At 47.6% G+C, this 18,369-nt stretch overlaps 7 protein-coding genes across 7 annotated transcripts; 3 read left to right on the forward strand and 4 right to left on the reverse strand.

Annotated features, from left to right (window-relative positions):
• Positions 1-391: 391 nt before the first annotated feature.
• Positions 392-1,987, forward strand: F9C07_6954 (putative 9-cis-epoxycarotenoid dioxygenase; the record flags this gene model as incomplete). The annotated part of the gene is made up of 1 exon (XM_041286236.1): positions 392-1,987. One exon carries the CDS (start codon positions 392-394, stop codon positions 1,985-1,987), a length of 1,596 nt encoding a protein of 531 aa, XP_041147044.1.
• A 995-nt stretch (positions 1,988-2,982) lies between these two features.
• On the reverse strand, positions 2,983-4,436 carry F9C07_6953 (putative transesterase; the record flags this gene model as incomplete). Its single annotated transcript, XM_071511550.1, has 4 exons — positions 2,983-3,150; positions 3,205-3,705; positions 3,766-3,946; positions 4,015-4,436. 4 exons carry the CDS (start codon positions 4,434-4,436, stop codon positions 2,983-2,985), a joined length of 1,272 nt encoding a protein of 423 aa, XP_071364166.1.
• Positions 4,437-5,124: 688 nt separating this feature from the next.
• Positions 5,125-5,523, forward strand: F9C07_2233479 (uncharacterized protein; the record flags this gene model as incomplete). Its single annotated transcript, XM_071509936.1, has 2 exons — positions 5,125-5,318; positions 5,379-5,523. The coding sequence occupies 2 exons, from the start codon at positions 5,125-5,127 to the stop codon at positions 5,521-5,523; spliced, it is 339 nt and encodes a 112-aa protein (XP_071364167.1).
• A 2,097-nt stretch (positions 5,524-7,620) lies between these two features.
• On the reverse strand, positions 7,621-9,120 carry F9C07_6951 (putative O-acetyltransferase; the record flags this gene model as incomplete). Its single annotated transcript, XM_041286243.1, has 1 exon — positions 7,621-9,120. One exon carries the CDS (start codon positions 9,118-9,120, stop codon positions 7,621-7,623), a length of 1,500 nt encoding a protein of 499 aa, XP_041147047.1.
• Positions 9,121-11,825: 2,705 nt separating this feature from the next.
• On the reverse strand, positions 11,826-14,162 carry F9C07_6950 (uncharacterized protein; the record flags this gene model as incomplete). Its single annotated transcript, XM_041286248.1, has 1 exon — positions 11,826-14,162. The coding sequence occupies one exon, from the start codon at positions 14,160-14,162 to the stop codon at positions 11,826-11,828; it is 2,337 nt and encodes a 778-aa protein (XP_041147048.1).
• Positions 14,163-15,088: 926 nt separating this feature from the next.
• On the reverse strand, positions 15,089-15,985 carry F9C07_1607242 (histidine phosphatase superfamily). The gene has a single exon (XM_041286254.2). The coding sequence runs from the start codon at positions 15,910-15,912 to the stop codon at positions 15,262-15,264; it is 651 nt and encodes a 216-aa protein (XP_041147049.1). The 5' UTR covers positions 15,913-15,985; the 3' UTR covers positions 15,089-15,261.
• A 1,122-nt stretch (positions 15,986-17,107) lies between these two features.
• On the forward strand, positions 17,108-18,258 carry F9C07_6948 (uncharacterized protein; the record flags this gene model as incomplete). The annotated part of the gene is made up of 5 exons (XM_071511549.1): positions 17,108-17,159; positions 17,213-17,557; positions 17,631-17,820; positions 17,869-17,969; positions 18,047-18,258. The coding sequence occupies 5 exons, from the start codon at positions 17,108-17,110 to the stop codon at positions 18,256-18,258; spliced, it is 900 nt and encodes a 299-aa protein (XP_071364168.1).
• Positions 18,259-18,369: the final 111 nt, after the last annotated feature.

The following is an 18,369-nucleotide window of genomic DNA, read 5'->3' on the forward strand; positions in this document are numbered from 1 at the left end:
TGAAGAGAGGAGGCGGGTGCAGGCGTGGATAATGTTTCCAAATAGCATCAAAATTATTGGGTACGCTTTGTCCCCATGCGAATACTGAGAGCAAGTAGTTCATCGTCGTCATTCCTCTGCTATGATTGGTATCCTAACACAGAGCTCGACTTTTGTCTCATGCACTGCAGCGTCTTTAGGTTCCGCAACGCCCGAGGACGGCCTTTGTTGCCTTCTCTATGTTGGGGATGAAACAATTCTTGGAATCACCGGTTTTTTGAACCTGTGGTTACTCCCAGTGCAACATATATAAAGGGAATACCATCTGCGCACGGCTTATGACCTGTGTATCCCCGCCGATATTACTCTATCACAACATCTGACTTTACTTTCACATCACAGTTTCCTGAAAATGACGACCCTTCCTCCCATCAAAGGTGCCGAAAGTCTTCCATCCAGATGGTCCCTGACCGAAGACCTCGGCGGTTATGACATGCCAATCCGCCTCGAAGGCGAAATCGGCGATGTCATGGTGCGAGGCACCATTCCGGACTCTATCGATGGAACCTTCTACCGCGTTGGCTCGGACCACTTCACCCCGACTCTTCCAGGGCACAGTCCGCTCCTAGGCCACGGGGTTGTCAGCGCATCTCGCATCCACAAGGGCCAGGTGGATTTCAAGATTCGATATGTCCAGAATGACCGATACAAACTGGAGAGGAACCTGAAAGAGAGCGTCTGGGGCGACATGCGTGATCATCCGCTCAGCCAGCATCCATGCGTCAAGGCTGTCTTGACCTCGACCAGCAACACCAACGTCATCTACTGGGCCGGAAGGCTTCTTGCACTGCAGGAGATGGATCCTCCCTACGCCATGGACCCCGACACTCTGGAGACCACTGGCGTGGATCCGTTTGGCAATCAAATCCTTAGCCCGACCTTCACGGCGCACCCAAAGATTGATTCCAACGTCAATGAGCTGGTCACCTGGGGTATCGATCACGGCGCAAACGAGATTATATCTTATTCGATTGACCGTCATGGGATTGTCAAAAATGAGCACCAGATTAAACGCGCCATAGGGGGGCTCATCCATGATATTGCCATGACAGAGAACTGGATCGTCTTCTGCCAGTGGCCTACCTCTTTTGTCGACGGGACCACTGTTTGGGACACTAGCCGGCCCGCCATCTTTGTGGTAGCCCCAAGACATCCCAAGCACCCCTTGGAAGGCTCAGGCTGGGAGCCCTATGAGCACCGGATATATACGCAGGATTTCAACTCGGAAATTGTACATACGGCTGGCGCGTGGGAGGAGGGCGGCAAGATCTTTTTCGAAGGCACATGGCCTCATGAGAGCCTCTTCCCATTCTGGCCGAAGACCGACGGCAAGAAACCATCTGAAAAGACTGTTGTGGACCTAGTCCGGCTGGAGATTGATGTCAGTCAGCCAAGCAATACGAGGATCCCAGATCCCGTTACCCTGGTGGACATTCCCAACGAGTTTACGAGGATCGACGAACGTTTCTACTGTCGAAAGTACGACCACATCTTCATGAACATCTACTATTCCGAAACGGAGAAGTTTCTTGTGAACAAGCATGTTTTCGAAGGACTCAACGCCACCGCCATGCTGACCAAGAGCACCGGAGAGCTCAAGGTCTATTATCCGGGCCCTAACTGTCGGTGTCAAGAACCAGTGTTTATCCCTCGGTCCGACAGTGCCCCGGAGGGAGATGGGCACGTTATATTCGCGGTTGATCGCCTTGATATCAATCTCACCAATCTTGTGATCCTTGACACGAAGGACTTCGAACATCCCGTGGCAGTCATCGAGTTGCCGCTGCGCATGCGGGCTCAGATTCACGGGAACTGGGTTGATGCCAGGGAGCTCAACGGCCAGCCTTTGGTTGTGCCGCCCCCTCTCCACCATATGACTTGGAGGCATAGACCTGGACAGTCGGTGCCCACTGGGCGGGGGGTCGTTGCTGAATTTAGTGGAGTCTAAGTTTTAACAAAGGATTGTCAACTATTTTGTGCGGGTTGAAGCAGCAGGCAGACTGTCTAGTAACATTCATTCTATTGCAAATGAAAGCTAATGTTCATTTTGCCTCATCCTTTACTTGATAGCGTGTATGAAGATATGTCGCCGATCGTTTGCCAAAGTGACAGGTGCTAATGGACGATGATCCATGATCATGAAAAAATGGAGACTCTTGATTCATCTGATAAGTGGCTAGGGATCGTAATCTTTTCTCTATTATTATGGTGCGTTTCCTGAGGCTGTAATAGGCCTGCAATGGTAGCCTGGCGGACCCTACGCAGTCGTATGAGAAGAAGTCCTATATTCGTGCTCAAGAGTTATGGGTCAAGTCCCAGCATCTTGTCATTTGATGGTCGCGTTGATGAGGGATACGCGCATACCACTTAAGCAGGGTAATGACCATAGTAAAGTCTTCTATACTGTACACCTGCCTCCCAGTAAACTTCGATCAACCTTACATTCGGGGCCGGAAGTGGGTTTTTCGGTGGGCCCTCCCAGCCACCATGACTAGTCAAACCCTAATAACTACCATCTGGTTTGACGGGTGCATGCTTTCACTTTGGTGCGATCCTTTGCAGCTAGAATGGCTGAACCATAGAACTGTCCTTTGGACCCCACTTGACTTTCCTCTTCTGTCGAGAATTGCGAGCTTGAACCGACACATTGGAGAAGGATGGAATCAGACAAGCTCTCTTACTATTCAATTAGCCATTTGCCTGGATTTGGACCGCGGCAGTCACTGCGTTGTTAGGGCAGGACCTAATAATTATTTACAAGGCAGTGATGGTTTGAATTATCGCGGCAAGTCTACGCCAGAGACTGCTCGAGAGGACTTGTTTGCTCAGGATTATGCAGTTAAATAGGAACGTACAGCTGATGGGAAAGAGACAGCCTAAGTAGGACTGTCCTCCAAATACGCGGTACATTCGAAAAAGAAGCCTAGGTACGTATCGGTCCTGTTATCGGCTAAGAGTGTCCACGCTCTGCTTTGCCAGGCCCTCCAAATCATCCAACTGCGAATACACCCATCTCTCGAACTCACTGAGCAGCTCAATAGCAGACTGGTCTCCGGTCGGTAGCAGCTGCGAGAGGTATACGCCAGCGACTCCCTTTTTGATGTCGATCCACTAGAATCAGTTAGTCAGCTAGAACGAGTTTCCCATATGTATCGGATGACCAACCCAGTAACAATTTGGCTTTCCGGACCAAGTGAGCGAATATGCCTCTCGTCGTCCCGGGACTCTAGATGTATTCACCAGACCACCGATCCCAAAATCCACGAACATATCATCTGGGACTGTATTCCAGATAGCATTGCGGGATGCTAACGTATAATCATGCGGTTTGTCCAGACCCAGAACATTTTCAAGCTGAGGTTGGAACATTTCCTTAACAGTCTCCGGACGGAGTAACTTTTCCGTCAGTATGCCATGACATATTTTGAGCATTTCGTTCACGGTTGTGTATAGACCGCCTCCTCCAAAGTCTTCCGCGATTGGGTCTTGACAGAGAGGATTCTTCTCTTCCTGCAGACCCTGATCTGTTCGCACCCAGGCTTTAACCTTTCGGGCCCGTAGGTCTTCTCTCTGGTCGAGGTGGAATGTGGCATCCTTCACGGAGACAACATCGAAAACGTGACGCTGCAGGTATTCGCCGAGCTTCATAGAAGTAACTCGTTCAACCTTTTCACAGACATTGTTAGTTCATCGTGCCTGCGGACGACCAAACATTCCAGAACTTACTGCTTTTCCTGCCCAATCAATACCGGGAGAGTACATCCATCGTTCGCCGGGTTCGAAAAGCAGGAACTGGAACTGGAAAAGCGTTTGGAGTACCGGCGGCTTTCCTTGCAACTCATGATAACGTGTCATAAGAGGATCCATGAAGAAGTATGCCATGCCGCTGGAGTGAGTCAACATGCGCCTTGTAGCCGTTAGTACATCTGAACCGTACATCACGATAGTTTCGGGGCGAGTATGCGACATATTTACCGTAGGGTAATCGGTTTGGTGGCTGGCCGAAAGGTAGGATTATCGTTCTCGTCGAAGCCAGTCAAAATCCGCGGGTTTTTCCACTCCGGTAACACATTGGCGATGTCTGCATCCAGATCGAGCAGACCGCGCTCGACACATTGCATTACCGCAACAGTAGTCACTAACTTAGTCGAAGAGGCCACCCAATGCACGGCATCGGTATCAGTAGACTCGACCGATGCCTCCCCAAAGGCCTTAGCGTAATGCAAAGAACCTGGATTGATGAGTGTTAGCAAACAGTACTTACTGTCGGAAAACAGTGTGGGGTGTCGTTCAATACCATCTTTATTGACAGCTCCGAGTGTAACCCGTGGTAAGGGCTTCTTGCCATTCTCAAATGACAGGCGAAGAAGATTCACTCTCTCTTCAAAGTTAGCCATCCTGGCAGATGGACGTCGACGCCGACAAAGTTGACCCCAAATTCAGTCTGACGATATTTCGGGTCCCGCCTGGCAGAGTATCGTTTATAATTGCATCAAAGCTACCGACATTGCAACAGAGCCAGGATTTATAATGCTGGCCTGTTGGAAGGCAACAGAGAGGTTGCCTAGCCATTCGGAGGGTACTTTGGCTCTTAAGGATATTAATGAGTGCCAGGGTTCGCAATCTGGCCCAAGTAGGAAAGTAGCTTTTCCCTAACGGGAATAGATTGGCAGATGGCCCCGGTAACCCTAGCTCCATAGTGAGTTTACATGCCCCCACTAGGACCCTCCTTTGAAATGTTGGATGGTAGTGGACATGCAATCCGAATAGCACAAAGCTTGGGTCTTCACCTTCCCGATTACAACGCGCCTGCTCGAAACCTGCAAGGGAAGTTGTACGCCGAATCTGGCACGAATGTATCCTGATGGACCGGTATGAAGAGAGCAGACCTCCGAGATGAATCCATCTTTGCTGACATTGGGTCGTCCCGTTATGTTACCAAATTGGCTGTCTGCAGTAGTCTCGTTGGCTAACATGATAGATGATGATTCCTTGATGTTGAAGTCGAGGGTTCCCTTGTTCGACCGGATAAAAGGCCATGTATAATGGAGTTTGACGTGTCCCCAATTAAGATTACACGACATGATGAACAGCCTCCTTCTTGAGCTGTACACAATTCACGACGGACGGCAAAATCCTGCCGACACGATCACGGTGTTCAAGCTGGATGAAGGCCTCATCAACGGGACTCGTGATCTTTCGGATGAACTTCAATTGGACGCGCCGTTGAACCGTCAGTTCTCTGTACGCCGGCGTTTAGCTATTGTAAGCAGAGTTCGGTACGTAAACTTCTGACTAGATGACCGCAGAACAGACTGTAAGCGACTAACCAGTCTTAGTTTCTTTCACGCCAGAATGTTGCTGCTAAGGCCTATCCTGGCTCAATTCTGCTTGTCATATCACACGGCACAGCCAGTCGAAAAGCCTACCCAGCAGAGAGCGTACAATGCTCCAGCCCTTGTCTCGAAACGGATCATCGGTTAAAGGATGTATTCTACACCCATTCGACCGGAGTGGTATTTTCGGGCCCGTGCCAGCTTGGTGGTATTCCGTGCTGTGTATGAAATCCTCAACCTATCCACTGTTGACCCTCTGGCACAAACACCTACTCTACCCAAATGTTTATACGGCTGTCACCATCCTCCTTGCGAAGCGCATCCGTCCCGAAATAGGAACAAGTATAAAACATCACTCCAACGCTGTGTCGTGGAGCCGTGCAATTGAAATATTCAAATCCTACGCACGTATAGGGAACTCAGCTAGAAGATGCGTCGCTGCTCTTGTGCAAAAGCCTGACTCGATCATTGGAGAGCAACCGATAAGGTGGAGCTTGCGTCGATCCAGCGTGACGCTCTTGAGGATAGTTGGCTCCAGAAACAGATGCCTGGCGGCTATGGACCCGTCTTCTCAATGTGGGCAAGGAAGACCGACGTTGCTCAGAGACTTTCAAGCAGACTATACATTTTCCAGCACGCGACGAGCCTTGGCAACGTAGAGAGCTTGATGAAATGGCATGCTATGAGTAACGAAGGACGGGATCCCAAAGTTCTGCTGGTAAGCTGTGGAGTAGAAGATGTTGACGACGATATGAAAGCGGACGTCTTGCAGGGCCTGGAATCCATTAATTTGAGATTTTCAGTAATCTTCCCAGGTGAGTAGGTATTATCAAATCTGCGATACTCGGTATCATCTAGTAATCTAGGCCTAAAACTTAAGGGCTCAATTGACGGATATTTAGATCTGATTCTTTCTAAGTTCCACATACAAAAAGGATTTTCCAGAATTCATCGTTACTAATGGCAATACTTTTGGCTGTCTTCTCATCTTTCAGCTTGTCGTTTTGAAGGCTAGGACTCCAGTGTATTTAGAACTCCTCGGTCGCTGTTAAGTCGAGACCTTCGACTCAGCATCTTCAACTATTCGACCGTAGCCTTTTCAGTTTGGAGAACAACCGTGGAGCTCTCTGTACGCTGAGCAATGGGCTGCTGCGTTTGAGACAACTGCAGCATAATTCGGCGGTGTCCTTTGCTGAACACTCCTCGAGTCACTCCAGGATAATCGCAAATGCAGTCTACCACTTCTAGATATAGATGTGAAGTCTCTGGGGGAAAGAAATGAATGGCTGGAATAAAAGGAGCGTTCAGAACGGAGAAAATAATTTAAGTCTTTCAGGTTGAGAGTTAGCGCAGCGAATAGAGCTGGTCGAGAGAAGATGAGCTTACTTCCATCGAATATTAGTAGTGCAGATCGGGGTGATCATAACTACCAAAAATGTGAACAGCCAATTGTTCATGACCGATAGCGATACTCCACGGCTGCGAGTACGCAAGCTGGTGATTTCTGCCGGATAGAAGAATGGGATAGACAAGAATCACTGGGCGTAGCAGGTATTGAACAGGAAGAAGCAGGCGACAGCGCGAGTGCCCACCGCATAGCTATCAAACTGACCTTCATGCATTGGAGCTACAGGCATTGTGAGGTTCGCGGCTAAGGACGGGGCGGCTACCTTGCTGATGAGCAGCCATGGCCATGTAACCAATTGTGCCCTCCAAGTGCCCTTCCACGCCTTCGATAGCCGGGCGCTATGGGAAACGAGCTTGATGAAGGAAGAAGAGGTACTCCGTAGATTGTAACTTTCGCAAAATCAAGAGAACTGGTTCATCAGCCTGCATTCCCTCCGCTATTTAATTGCTTGGGTGCCTCGGAGATCTAGGGTTTTCCGTTCCAGGACAAGTGGCAGAATAGCATAAATTTAGAATAGAGAATATATTATACAATAGACTTTGTACGTTTTATAACTACTTACTAGTCTTTTCTACTATAGAAGTAAAAAAATACACGTTCTAGTCTTTTAGATAAAGAATATCCAGATCTTTTGAGAGAAGTATAAATGGCGACATATTATTGCTAAAAGCAGCGAGACGCCCAAAACTGAGCCTAGGGCAAGCACAGCCATGCCAATACTGTTCTGTTTTTTGTTTTTAAGATTATGCATGTATTGGGGTACCAGTCGGGATTATATTCGATGATATACTTGTGCTGAGACTAATATTGTGGAGGCAATACGTACTGAAGACACTATCATAACTTGCATAAGTCTGTGACTTTCATCCACTGGAACAACGTATCTTCAAGCAAATACTCCATCACCATCGGGTCCAGTGTAATGCGAATTTCCCAGGGTGACATTTCGCTATGGCCAGGATGCCTATCTGACAGAATCCAAGCCTGATTCTTCATTCGAGGATCCGCCAGATCCATATGTGCAGCCCTACCAAGGACCGGGCCAAATTTCAACTCATAGAAATTCATATGCCGCAAGCTACTCAGGGCGAAATCGGCGTTGCCTGCGGTTAACACGGCATGATCTCCTGTCCCAAGAGAAGAAATCATATCTTGAACATGCTTTCTACCGATGGACATGAACTTGGACCGGACCGCTAGGGCTAGGCGAACAATCAAAGATAGATTGAATTCATCAGGAGCGGAGATGGTGGCAGAGGAAGACTGGATTGCATCCTCAATCGAGAACGGCGACTCTACAGTGGCAGAAACGACAGAGTTCCCAATGTACGTGGACCGGAGATCTTGAGGGATGATCATGCGAGCATCGGTCGGAAATGAAAAGTACGATTTTGCTCGCTGCGGAGACCGAGGGTCTGATCGGACTCGCGATCGAAGGACACAGAGCCACAGCAAGGCTGAGATAATGTCATTGCTTGATAATGCAGGGGTCGGTCTTCCAAGTTCGGAGGATGGAAGCTCTCCGCGAGCCTCGTTTCGTACGAATGCCTTGCACATTCTCTTCAGCTGGATGACTTTCTCCCCGCTCAAGACGAGTAACCGAGTGATGGGCGCCTGAAGGCCCTGTTCAGGTGCAGCTGGGATAGGGCAATTCGTTCCTCTCCGTACCACAAATGCATCAGGGGTCGGTGAGGCTAGAGCAGCGAGACGCGTGCGGCATATGGCTTCACTGATCGGGTCAGTGGGAAGCTCATCCTGCTGCACGTTTGTTGGGTTTCGACAACATGTAGCTAATGCTTCCATGACTGTATTCATTCCCTTCCCGTCTATGACGTTATGATGAAAGCTTGCGCATAGGATGATACCATTTTCGAAAACGTTCGCCTGAAATCGTAACACAGGGCATGTTTCAGCAAGGACAATGTCGAATGGCAACGGCACAAACTCTTCACGGAGGATGTGATCATATGAGATCACACCGCAGTGGCATGGGCCATTGATCCTTCCGTATGACATGGAGGTATATTTACCGGCATGATACTTGACCTTTAGCATGGGATATGTGTCCCATGTGGCTGCAGTTGGTGGGTGAATCTCTCCCGTCACCTTTGTGCTGTCGGGGTGGGTGGTCCAGATCAGATTGCCACCTAGAAAGGGTAGCTTGGATACTAATTGCGATACACCTGCTTCGAGAACTGGTATGCCTCGTGTCGGATCTTGCAACGAGAACGTAATGGTCGATGTCAGATAGAAGCAAGCCATAGCATGATCCAAGGGTGAGAGAACATAGGGCTTGAAAGAGGGTAGAGACCCTGACTGATGGACTTGACTTGCCATAGTATCGAGCCTTTGGGGTAGTAGACCTAGAATTCTAGAAAGGTCGGGGGAGCCCTGTAGGGTGCTAAGTTATTTCGATTAGAAGAGAGAGATCATGAGTAAACAGTACGGTAGCAAATGGTCTCAACACGCTTATATATGATCACCTCAACGTGAGACCTGCTGGGTGGACTGGTTAAGGATTGCGGTTAGGCAGTACATGCCCTAGCTCTCTTAGGCTGCATAGTGTTCCCAGAAATGGCCTAGGCTGGTCATAGTGCTGTTGAGGAATCTCCACATGAGGAGTTATCCGACCTTCGCTAGCTGGGTGGGTCTATGCTTCAGCTGATGCAGCTATCACACGGTGTAGAGACCGTCAGAGCTACTAGGTTAGATATACGCTAACTTTCTGCACGGCGACCATAAAGCACTCCAAAATCACTTCTAATGGAAAAGCGTGTTTGTCACATCACATCTTGAGCGCATTTAAGTCACATCTAAGAAGCTACAGCTTCCTAGCACAACTCAATCTGTAACCTAATCCACTTGCACGTTTAGCAACGTTAGTATCTGGTCTAGCCTGTTAAGTGTTAGCACCATGCAAGGGGAGAACCTCTTCGGTGGCACAGGAATGAAACGGTAAGACTCGAGCTGTCGCGATCTCCACCGTGCATCGGGTTTGAAACAAATGTGACTTCTCCAACTGCGCGCATGCGTGAGTTGTTACTGGGAGACTTGATGTGTTTATCAACGGGGACCATGTTGGCCCTAACTAAACGTGATGCAACCACGCAGGGAGAGCGCCGAAGGAAAGTAACACTGAATTAAAGCCCTACTATAGGGTTAAGCTATCTCCTGCAACTCAAGTGGGGGCATGTAAATACTGGGCTTCATGATTTGTCACTACGATCTCGATCGATGTGATCGATGTGATAGGTGTGATAGGTGTGATTTTCAGCTGCGGCTGAGACGCTGCGTTAGGTCGAATATGCTGGGATTTCTACTGGCTACTCTATACAAGGGAGCGGCCCTTCTCGATCCTATTCAACCCAGGTAATTGCTAGTCGGCTGAGGACCGAAACTGCTGGCATGCTGCAACGTAACCATACTTTTCTTTTCTTTTCTTTCCTCTTGTGACCGAGCACAGCCTCCTGATCAAATCTGTGCGTCTCGGCCATAGCTCCCCCTTTTTTTTCCCGTTCTTCTTTCGCCCAGATCACACTCGGATAGTCATTACATTGCAAGATTGTATCGACAAAGCCTGAAAATAGTCGGGTGCGCAAGATCCTGCTGGTCTCTGTGGGAATGCTGTATATCATTCCCTATTTCGAGATTAATCAGCTGGATGCAAACTATCAGTGGTTCTAATAGTTCTATGCGCGATCTTTCAGCGAACTGCTCCACAGGGATCAACACGATCTTTCTGCAGCCTAAGATTAGATTCCCTAAAACCCCGACACAGGTAAATGTCAGACTCTAATTCTCTATACAAGATCCGTTAAAAGAGTAGACCGGGACCTTTTAACCAAAGATATACTTTGTTCTCATATACATCATTATGTGGTTTACCATCTGTCAGTTGTTAATCCTACTCGTACAACATCTTAATATTAAAGATATATATATTTCTTGTTGGTAGGGGATTCTGTCTGGTAGCTTTAAATGGCCCGGATAGAGTGGTATTCGGGCCGGGTTCGGGTCCTAGATCTAGGACCCGCCCCGACCCCGAACCCGGGCCAATCTAGATCAACCCGACTCGTTGGGGCCCCGCCAAGCCACAGACTAGGCCTAATTAGGTAAGGCGTCGCTTCTTAATCAGACGCCTTACCTAATTAGGCCTAGTATAGTGATTTTAAAAGCTCTATATCTCTATCATTTCTATATATATTGAATTGATATTTTATATATATATATATATATATATATATAAAATAGATCTATACAGAAATATAAAAAAAAATCTAGAAAATCTAGATTTTTAGATCACATGACCATTTTCGGGTCGGGGCGGGTTTTCTAGATTTAGGGTCGGGTTTTGGCTCTAGAACCCGACCCGAACCGGGAGCCGGGTTGGGGCGGGTTCGGGTCGGGTTTCTCTGGTTACCCGTACCACTATAATGAAGATATATTTTAATTAATTTTAATAATTTAAAATATATTATTCTAGCTTTTTTATAAAGATTTTAAAGATCTTTTATTTTTAGTTTTTAAAAAAATCTTTTTCTAATTTTTAAAAAATTATTTTTACTATTATTATAATTTCTATTAGAAAATTCGTGTGAGAAGACGCGGATTCGCGTAATCCCGTTTCTTTTTAGGCTACAAGCAATAGACCAGCCATACAAAAAGCAATATTCCATGAAAGAGACATCTTAAATGCAAATACAAAATCCCTTCCGCAAATTTTTCCCTCCTTTTCTCTCCGATATCCTTCCGCGGCCGGGACGACTTAACAGACCAAGAAAGTCACCATATCATGCCAGAAATAGCCAAAGGATTTGTGAAAGAGTAGCAACTTCTCAAATCGTGCAAGATTGGGCAATTCTCACGCGAGCACGCAGCTTCCGCGTACCGGACATTTTTAGCCAACATTGAAACTCAGCACAACAGGCATAATGCGAAGGAACTAAATAAGGGAAGAGTTAAATCAAAAGATCACTGTTTTTAGTATTTGTGATTTAAACTGTGTTTAGTGCTGCACCGTCGTTCGGACATAGTTAGAATCCTTACCGGTCAAAGTGCCGCATTGCCAGATTATTATCAAATGGAATGAGATTGTCAATATCTGTGGGTCCACTTGCACATGCCAGGCCACTGCTGGCGTCAATGTTTGAGAGGTCACCGTCAGCACGGACGGCAGCCAGCAAGCTATACCTATCAAACGAGGCGTCTGCCCTGGGCGTCCATGGGAATGGCCCAGCAATAGCAGTTTGTTGTCGGTTTCCACTGATCGGCCCGCTAATTGGCACAACAGTGCCCGGTGTTTGGAAGTGGGCTGGCCACACCGTTGGCTCTGGGATAGGAGACTCATATACGGTGACCTGCACGTTCTGCGCATTTTCTGTTCCCCGGTTCTTCACCGCGACGTAACAGTAATTCGTAACTCCGACAACGGGAGCCTGGTTGACCACACCACCATCTGGAGCTTGTCGATTCCAGATACCAGGAGGGTAGCCAGACATAGGAGCATAGTCGTACTCACCGTCTCTACCGTCATCGATGTATGCGTCCACGGCTGGAGGTGGCCCTCTTGTCATGACCCCGGGGCTCGGAGTGTTTAGAGGATGGTAAAGGCCCTGTTTCTCGAATGACCAGCGGATAATCTTCCTGACAGCACCACCGGGATAGCCAAGCACTGTATCCCTGTCCGCAGATATCATTGCAGAGACATATTGGTAGGGCATGCTGGCAGTTGTTGCGATGGTAGCGATGCCTCCGATGATCAGATACAGCGTGTACCTGGACGCCCAGTTCTGCTTGTGGAAATCACCGATCGCATCACCACCAATGGCCCGATAGAGACGGAAAAGCGTGGTTGATAGAATCTGCTCGCGAAGGTACATCGGGCCCCACCCATCTCCTTTGTATTGGGGTCCGTCCCATGCCCAGCCATCTTTGACTTCGCGGTCATGGCGGCGACGAACAAGAACATTCCAAGGAAATGTATCAAATCGATCTTGTGCATCACTTCCAGGATCACAGTATATGGCAGCCAGTGAGTCGCCAGGGCTGTGAGCAAAACCAAATCCTGGCCAGTGAATAGCATCCCACAGAAGTGCATGGCCAAACTCGTGTGCAGCGACGCGGAAATCTGCAGCAATACCAATGTGCGAATTCGGATTCGGATCAGCCCGGCCAAAAATAAAGCCTCCGGAGCCGGTACCAGTTGCATTTCCCGGGGCTTGAGCATTTACCTTATTGTTGAAGCCACGGTGATCAACAGAAACGGGAAACTTGGTGTTATCGAAGAAGGTTTTAGTGGGGAAACCCAGCTCAGCCAGAAGTCTGAACAGCTTTGTAATATGATAGTATGCATTGGCAGCTGCAAAATTGTCTGTTTCAACGCTGTCGTTGAATTCTCCAGTGGATGTCGTTGGCGGCAGACTCGTAGGCAACTCAGTATCTTTGATTTCAGCATATCTGCCCGTGAGAGCTTGAGGGGTGGTCACAACAGTTTCAGGAAGGAAAACTTTGTCACGTAGCAGGTTCAGGTCAGCAATGCTGCCACTTGTTGTGGGAGCTTTGTGGCCGAGCTTCGTAGCGGGGTCTCGGGCAAACACCCAGCCAGTTACACCAGCCGTGAGCGCCTGCAAGTAGACAATAGAGCCCGTCTTGACTTCGATCAATGCTCTCCAGTTGAGGTCACCGTACCCTGAGATTGGGAGAGAGAAAAGAACCTCTCTCACCACATAGTAATGTCCTTCTCTGATGGTCTCAGGGACTTCAGGTAAAACTAGGGTAGGCGCAGAATCCCCAGCTATCTCCTGTCTATCATCTTTGCGGTAGCGATAGACAAGAAGGCGTTGTTGCTTCTGCTCTTGCTCTTGTTTGAAGTAGATTCCGCCTCTGCTTACTGGAAGCCTTAATAACTGGCCAAGATCCTCTGCCGTAACATCATTTTGCATGTATTTAGCATCATCCGGGGGGGTTTCTGGTTTGGAGGCTTCTGTGTCGATGCTGCTGGACGAGTTGACTATCTGATTTTCCTCGTTCACAGTCACGCTAAGCTTGGCGTCCCACACAGGCAGCCCGCCCAATGTTTGCTGGTAGACCACTGCTGTGCTCCTAAAGCGAGGCCTTTCTTGTGCCAATATGAGGCCAAACGGAGCGTCCGTTGGACTGGCTGGCTCAGATAACCTGGTGGGAATTTCACCAAGGACGCCCTGAGGGATTTCGTAGTCATCGGCGACCTTAAGAAGATATTGATGGGCAGCGCTTATGGGGTCGGATGGTCCCTGTAGGCCGGCCTCAGGGGACCATGGCTGTTGCGCATGGTCTAGACTTTGGACTGCACCATCGTATTTACGCACAACTTCAACGTTTGGGTCTCTGTCAAAGGACATGATGATAAACTGAGTCTTGAATTGAAATGACTTTAGCTTATTAGAATGAGAGGCTTGAAAATGCTCGCAGACGGTGAGTTAAAGCGATCATTTCTACTTTATACATGGAAGTAGATGGTGGCAAAAACTGCGAGAGTAATTAATAGCGATTCCACTGACCCATGATCATGATCTCTGATATGGTCCAGACTGTTCTATTCAATCCTTTGACCATAATCACCTGAGCGGCCCGCTGATTGATTGATCGTAATTAAGCGAGCGTCGAGGGGGGATAATGGCAAAATACTAATGTTGGACTGTACGAAAACGGCGCTTAGATGTCCCCAGGTGACCGACTCTCTCACGACTAACCAGGGATTGTCAGGTCCGATCAGAAGACACTATCTGTACATCAGCAATATATGCTGTAAAAGTCTAAGCCCAATGTCAGGAGACTCGCTATGGGGTCTAATACATGGACCTACTCGCGCAACTGACAATAAGCTCCTGCCATTTGTTCCTAGTGTCATTACAGATGAGAGGTTGGGCTGCAAACAGAAGGCTTCCCAGAATCACAACTGATTCGCGGGTCCCTCATCGACAAAGCTCCCTGCGGACGGAGATGACTCTGTAAATTGTAATCCTTCTTTCTAGATCACCTATTGGCAGGATGAGCAGCGGTAGTGGCGAGGAGAAGCTGTGCTCTATACTCAAGCATCTAGTGGCAAAAGTCTGGTCTTTATAGCACGAGACAAAAAGTGAAGTCAACGCCATGAACTGTCATACGCAAGATTGCTTATTGAAACTTAAGCGATTTTCCTTTTTAGGGGATTGGAGTATCCCCAGCCCCTCCGAGACCCCATTTTGCAGCTTTAGGAGGAAGTAATTTTGTCCCTCTGCTCTCGTGCATATGTGGCCACATTCGAGTGACCTGGAATAGAGGTATGATATTGCAAAACACAAAACCCAGACCTGGTTGTATTCGATTTCGATAAATAGGGCCAAGTATGCCAATTCACTGGAACGTTCTTGCCTAGCATGGCCTTGTCCATATGCTCCATCCATTCTGATGGTGCCATTCTTAATATGACGTTTTCCCACCACAACTACTCATCGCCCCTCATTCCAAAAAGAGCAGCCCATTTTTCCTGACCAAGTGGAAGGTCTGCCACTGCCCTACAGGAATATTTGCAGTGGGTGCTAGCAGAGCAATTACACCTTGATGAGTTACAACGATAATGTCGTCGCTCATTTTTTTATTTTGCAAATCAGCCTGGATCTTTTGTAGCCGGTCGAGAATCTCATCTCTTCTCTGAGTCAGAGACTGTGGTAGGGGTGAACGAGGCCCTGCCTTGATATGCCAGTCCTTGTGCAATTTTTGTATTTCTGACTTGAGTCCGGGGAATTCGATTGTTAGATCGTCCACTGTGGAGCCAGTATTACATGGCAGGTCGGTAATTTCCTGCAAATTGGCATCCAGGGCTAAAGTCACTCCGTTATTAACACCAGAACCGGAATTTTTAGCATACTGGGTGGAGTCCAAGATCCGGCGGAATGCTGTCAAGGATGTTTGGATAGTTCGGCGGAGCGGGCTGGATATGATTGCGCCGACACAGTTGGAGTACTCGCCGACAAAGCGATGTCCTAGTTCTTCCGCGAAATCAAAACCTCGTTCACTCAAAGGAGCGTTCGGAATTTTGGGATCGTTGCGCAAATTGTGAAGACCTTCCGCATGGCGCACTAGGTGAATACGGCCTTGCATTCTCGGCATAAGTTATAGAAGATTCACTAGCTCGTAACATAGATGTGTACGACTGCCAATGGAATATAAGCGTGATATAGGGTCATTGTGCTTTACGGTCCTTTAAATATTTTTTGTGGATATTTCGCAGTGCTGGTGCAGAACCTCAGCCTGGGAGTAGAAAGTGGAAACCATGGCTGGATTCCTATTGAATGGGCCTTCTAGATCAAATGTTTAACTAACCCTTGGACCTTATCAGAAAAAGAATTACTGCTTCCATGGATCGTGGGCTGGTAAGACACGTCAGTGTCAGTGAGCATATCGATTTTACAAGGTAAAGCCATGATATGGAAGTATCACTGACGTCGTCGAGCATGACTTTCCTCTCGTGTTAGTATATGCCAAGGAATACTGATTAACTTTATTTTCTAGGTGAACGGGACAACTTCCGGTAACTTAGAATATTATCCGCGAACGGCGACTATGCTTGTTCATCTGGGTGCCTAGACCGTTGCAACGCCATGATTCCACGCCAGAGTTAAAAGCCCCCATGATGAATATAAGTGTCATTATGCAGTCACACGACCTGACAGGATGGCTTTTCGTATAATTGGCATTGGAACTACACGGTAGTTACTGAGGGTCTGGTTGACTCGACTTCAACGGAATAGTCTGGACCACTCTGAAATCGAGTCTTGTATGCGAACTAGACTGCTTCAGTGTCTGCCAGCAAATCCTATGTGCGTTTTACAACGAATTTTATCAGGCGCCCCTTTAAGGTCCTAAACCCATATCTTAGCTTTGTCCACTTACGGGAAGTGGGGCCATCTGCCTATCTGCTCTTTATCATTGAAGTGACCTACTGAATTTCCTTTCCTTGCCTTTCAGCATTTTACTTAGTAGTTTCGACCTCTGTCGCACTGGTTTGATGAGTGGCATCCACGAGCTATCTTCCAACCAGTCTCTGATATCATTACTAATATATCGTATGACGATTTAATCATATCCACTGAATAAAGCTTTGGAGAATCCATATAACGGTCTTCGACTGTCAAGCTAACTCGAACCCAACTCAATCATTTTCATCCTTAATTGTGCGCTCTTACACTTTAAGAAATTTAATTTACAAAGTGCAAGCTATAAAGTATGTTGTCGTCATTGCCGCAGCTGCATCAGCACGTTTACCACCACCACCACAGTCGCCTTGAACAAGGGGCGTGCCTTAATGCCCGCGCTAGGTGCCAGCCAAGAATTCTTTCAAATTGCAGAAGACGAGAGTATTGTTCAAAGACGTACTGAAAAGAGCGAGTGGCAGTAAGGTATCCTGCAGCTACTCGCCATTCACAAAGTGTAAAGAAACTTATTACTCAGTTGGATCCTTTGAGTTTGCACACTATGATCGAAGACTTTTCGGACTTTCAAAATCGCTTCTTCAACGGAAGTGAGTACAGTATGAAGGCATCAAGATGGCTTTATACGAAAATCAACCAAACAGTTACCGCCAGCAATGCAACAGGCGTTGCGGTGGAGGTTTTTGACCATGCTGGTTGGGACCAGCCAAGTATCATCGTGTCAATTCCTGGGATGAGTACCAAAACAATCGTGGTGGGAGCCCACCAGGACTCCATTATAAGACCGTGCTACCAAGTCCCACGAGATTATGCCCCAGGCGCTGGTATGTATCACACATCTGCGGCCTTGAATGTAATGCATTGATTCATATAATCCTCGTTAATCACTCTTGGCAGATGATAATGCCTCTGGGGTTGCAACGCTAATTGAAGCGTTGCGAGCCATTTTGCGGGACCCTGATTTTGCTCAAGGGCATGTACCAAACACACTTGAGTTCCACTTCTACGCGGCTGAAGAGGTCGGGCTGCAAGGAAGCAAACAGATTTTTGATTCGTACTCTAGTCAGGGAAGGGAAGTCAAAGCTATGTTAAATTAGGACATGACTGGATATATGGGTTAGGTGGGAACTAATAGGCTAGAGCGTATTGGTCTGCTTACAGATTATGTTGATCTTGGCCTGACAGAGTTTGTCAGAATGATAATTACAACAGTAAGTGACCCTACTCTCGTAACTAGTATAGTCATGCATTAATAAAATGACAATACTGCACACTTCCTTATGTGGATACCGCGTGTGGATATGCCTGTTCAGATCATGCGTCAGCTCAGTTACATGGGTATCCAGCAGCAATGACTTTCGAGTCTAAGTTTGGGGATCACAGTAGATTCATTCACACGTCGCTGGATCGTGCAGATACAATTAACATTAACCACGTACTTCAGCATGTTACATTGGTGATTGGATTCGCATATGAACTTGGGTTTGCTCCTCTTGGAAATGAAGACATAACTGAGGAGCTGTGAGCGCCGCATTACATGTCGCGTCGGTTACTAAGGACTTTCTGATTACTATCGTATTTCTTCGCAATTAAATGGCTGGCAACAGTTTCAATGTTCGCCAAATGACAGGTGTCT

The sequence above is a fragment of the Aspergillus flavus genome, chromosome 5 (genome assembly GCF_009017415.1).
Source record: "Aspergillus flavus chromosome 5, complete sequence".
NCBI classification, from domain to species: domain Eukaryota; kingdom Fungi; phylum Ascomycota; class Eurotiomycetes; order Eurotiales; family Aspergillaceae; genus Aspergillus; species Aspergillus flavus.

What these genes read in the sequence shown, in the direction of transcription:
- F9C07_1607242 (XM_041286254.2), bottom strand. Translation starts at nt 15,912, where the DNA reads ATGCCGAGAATGCAAGGCCGTATTCACCTAGTGCGCCATGCGGAAGGT.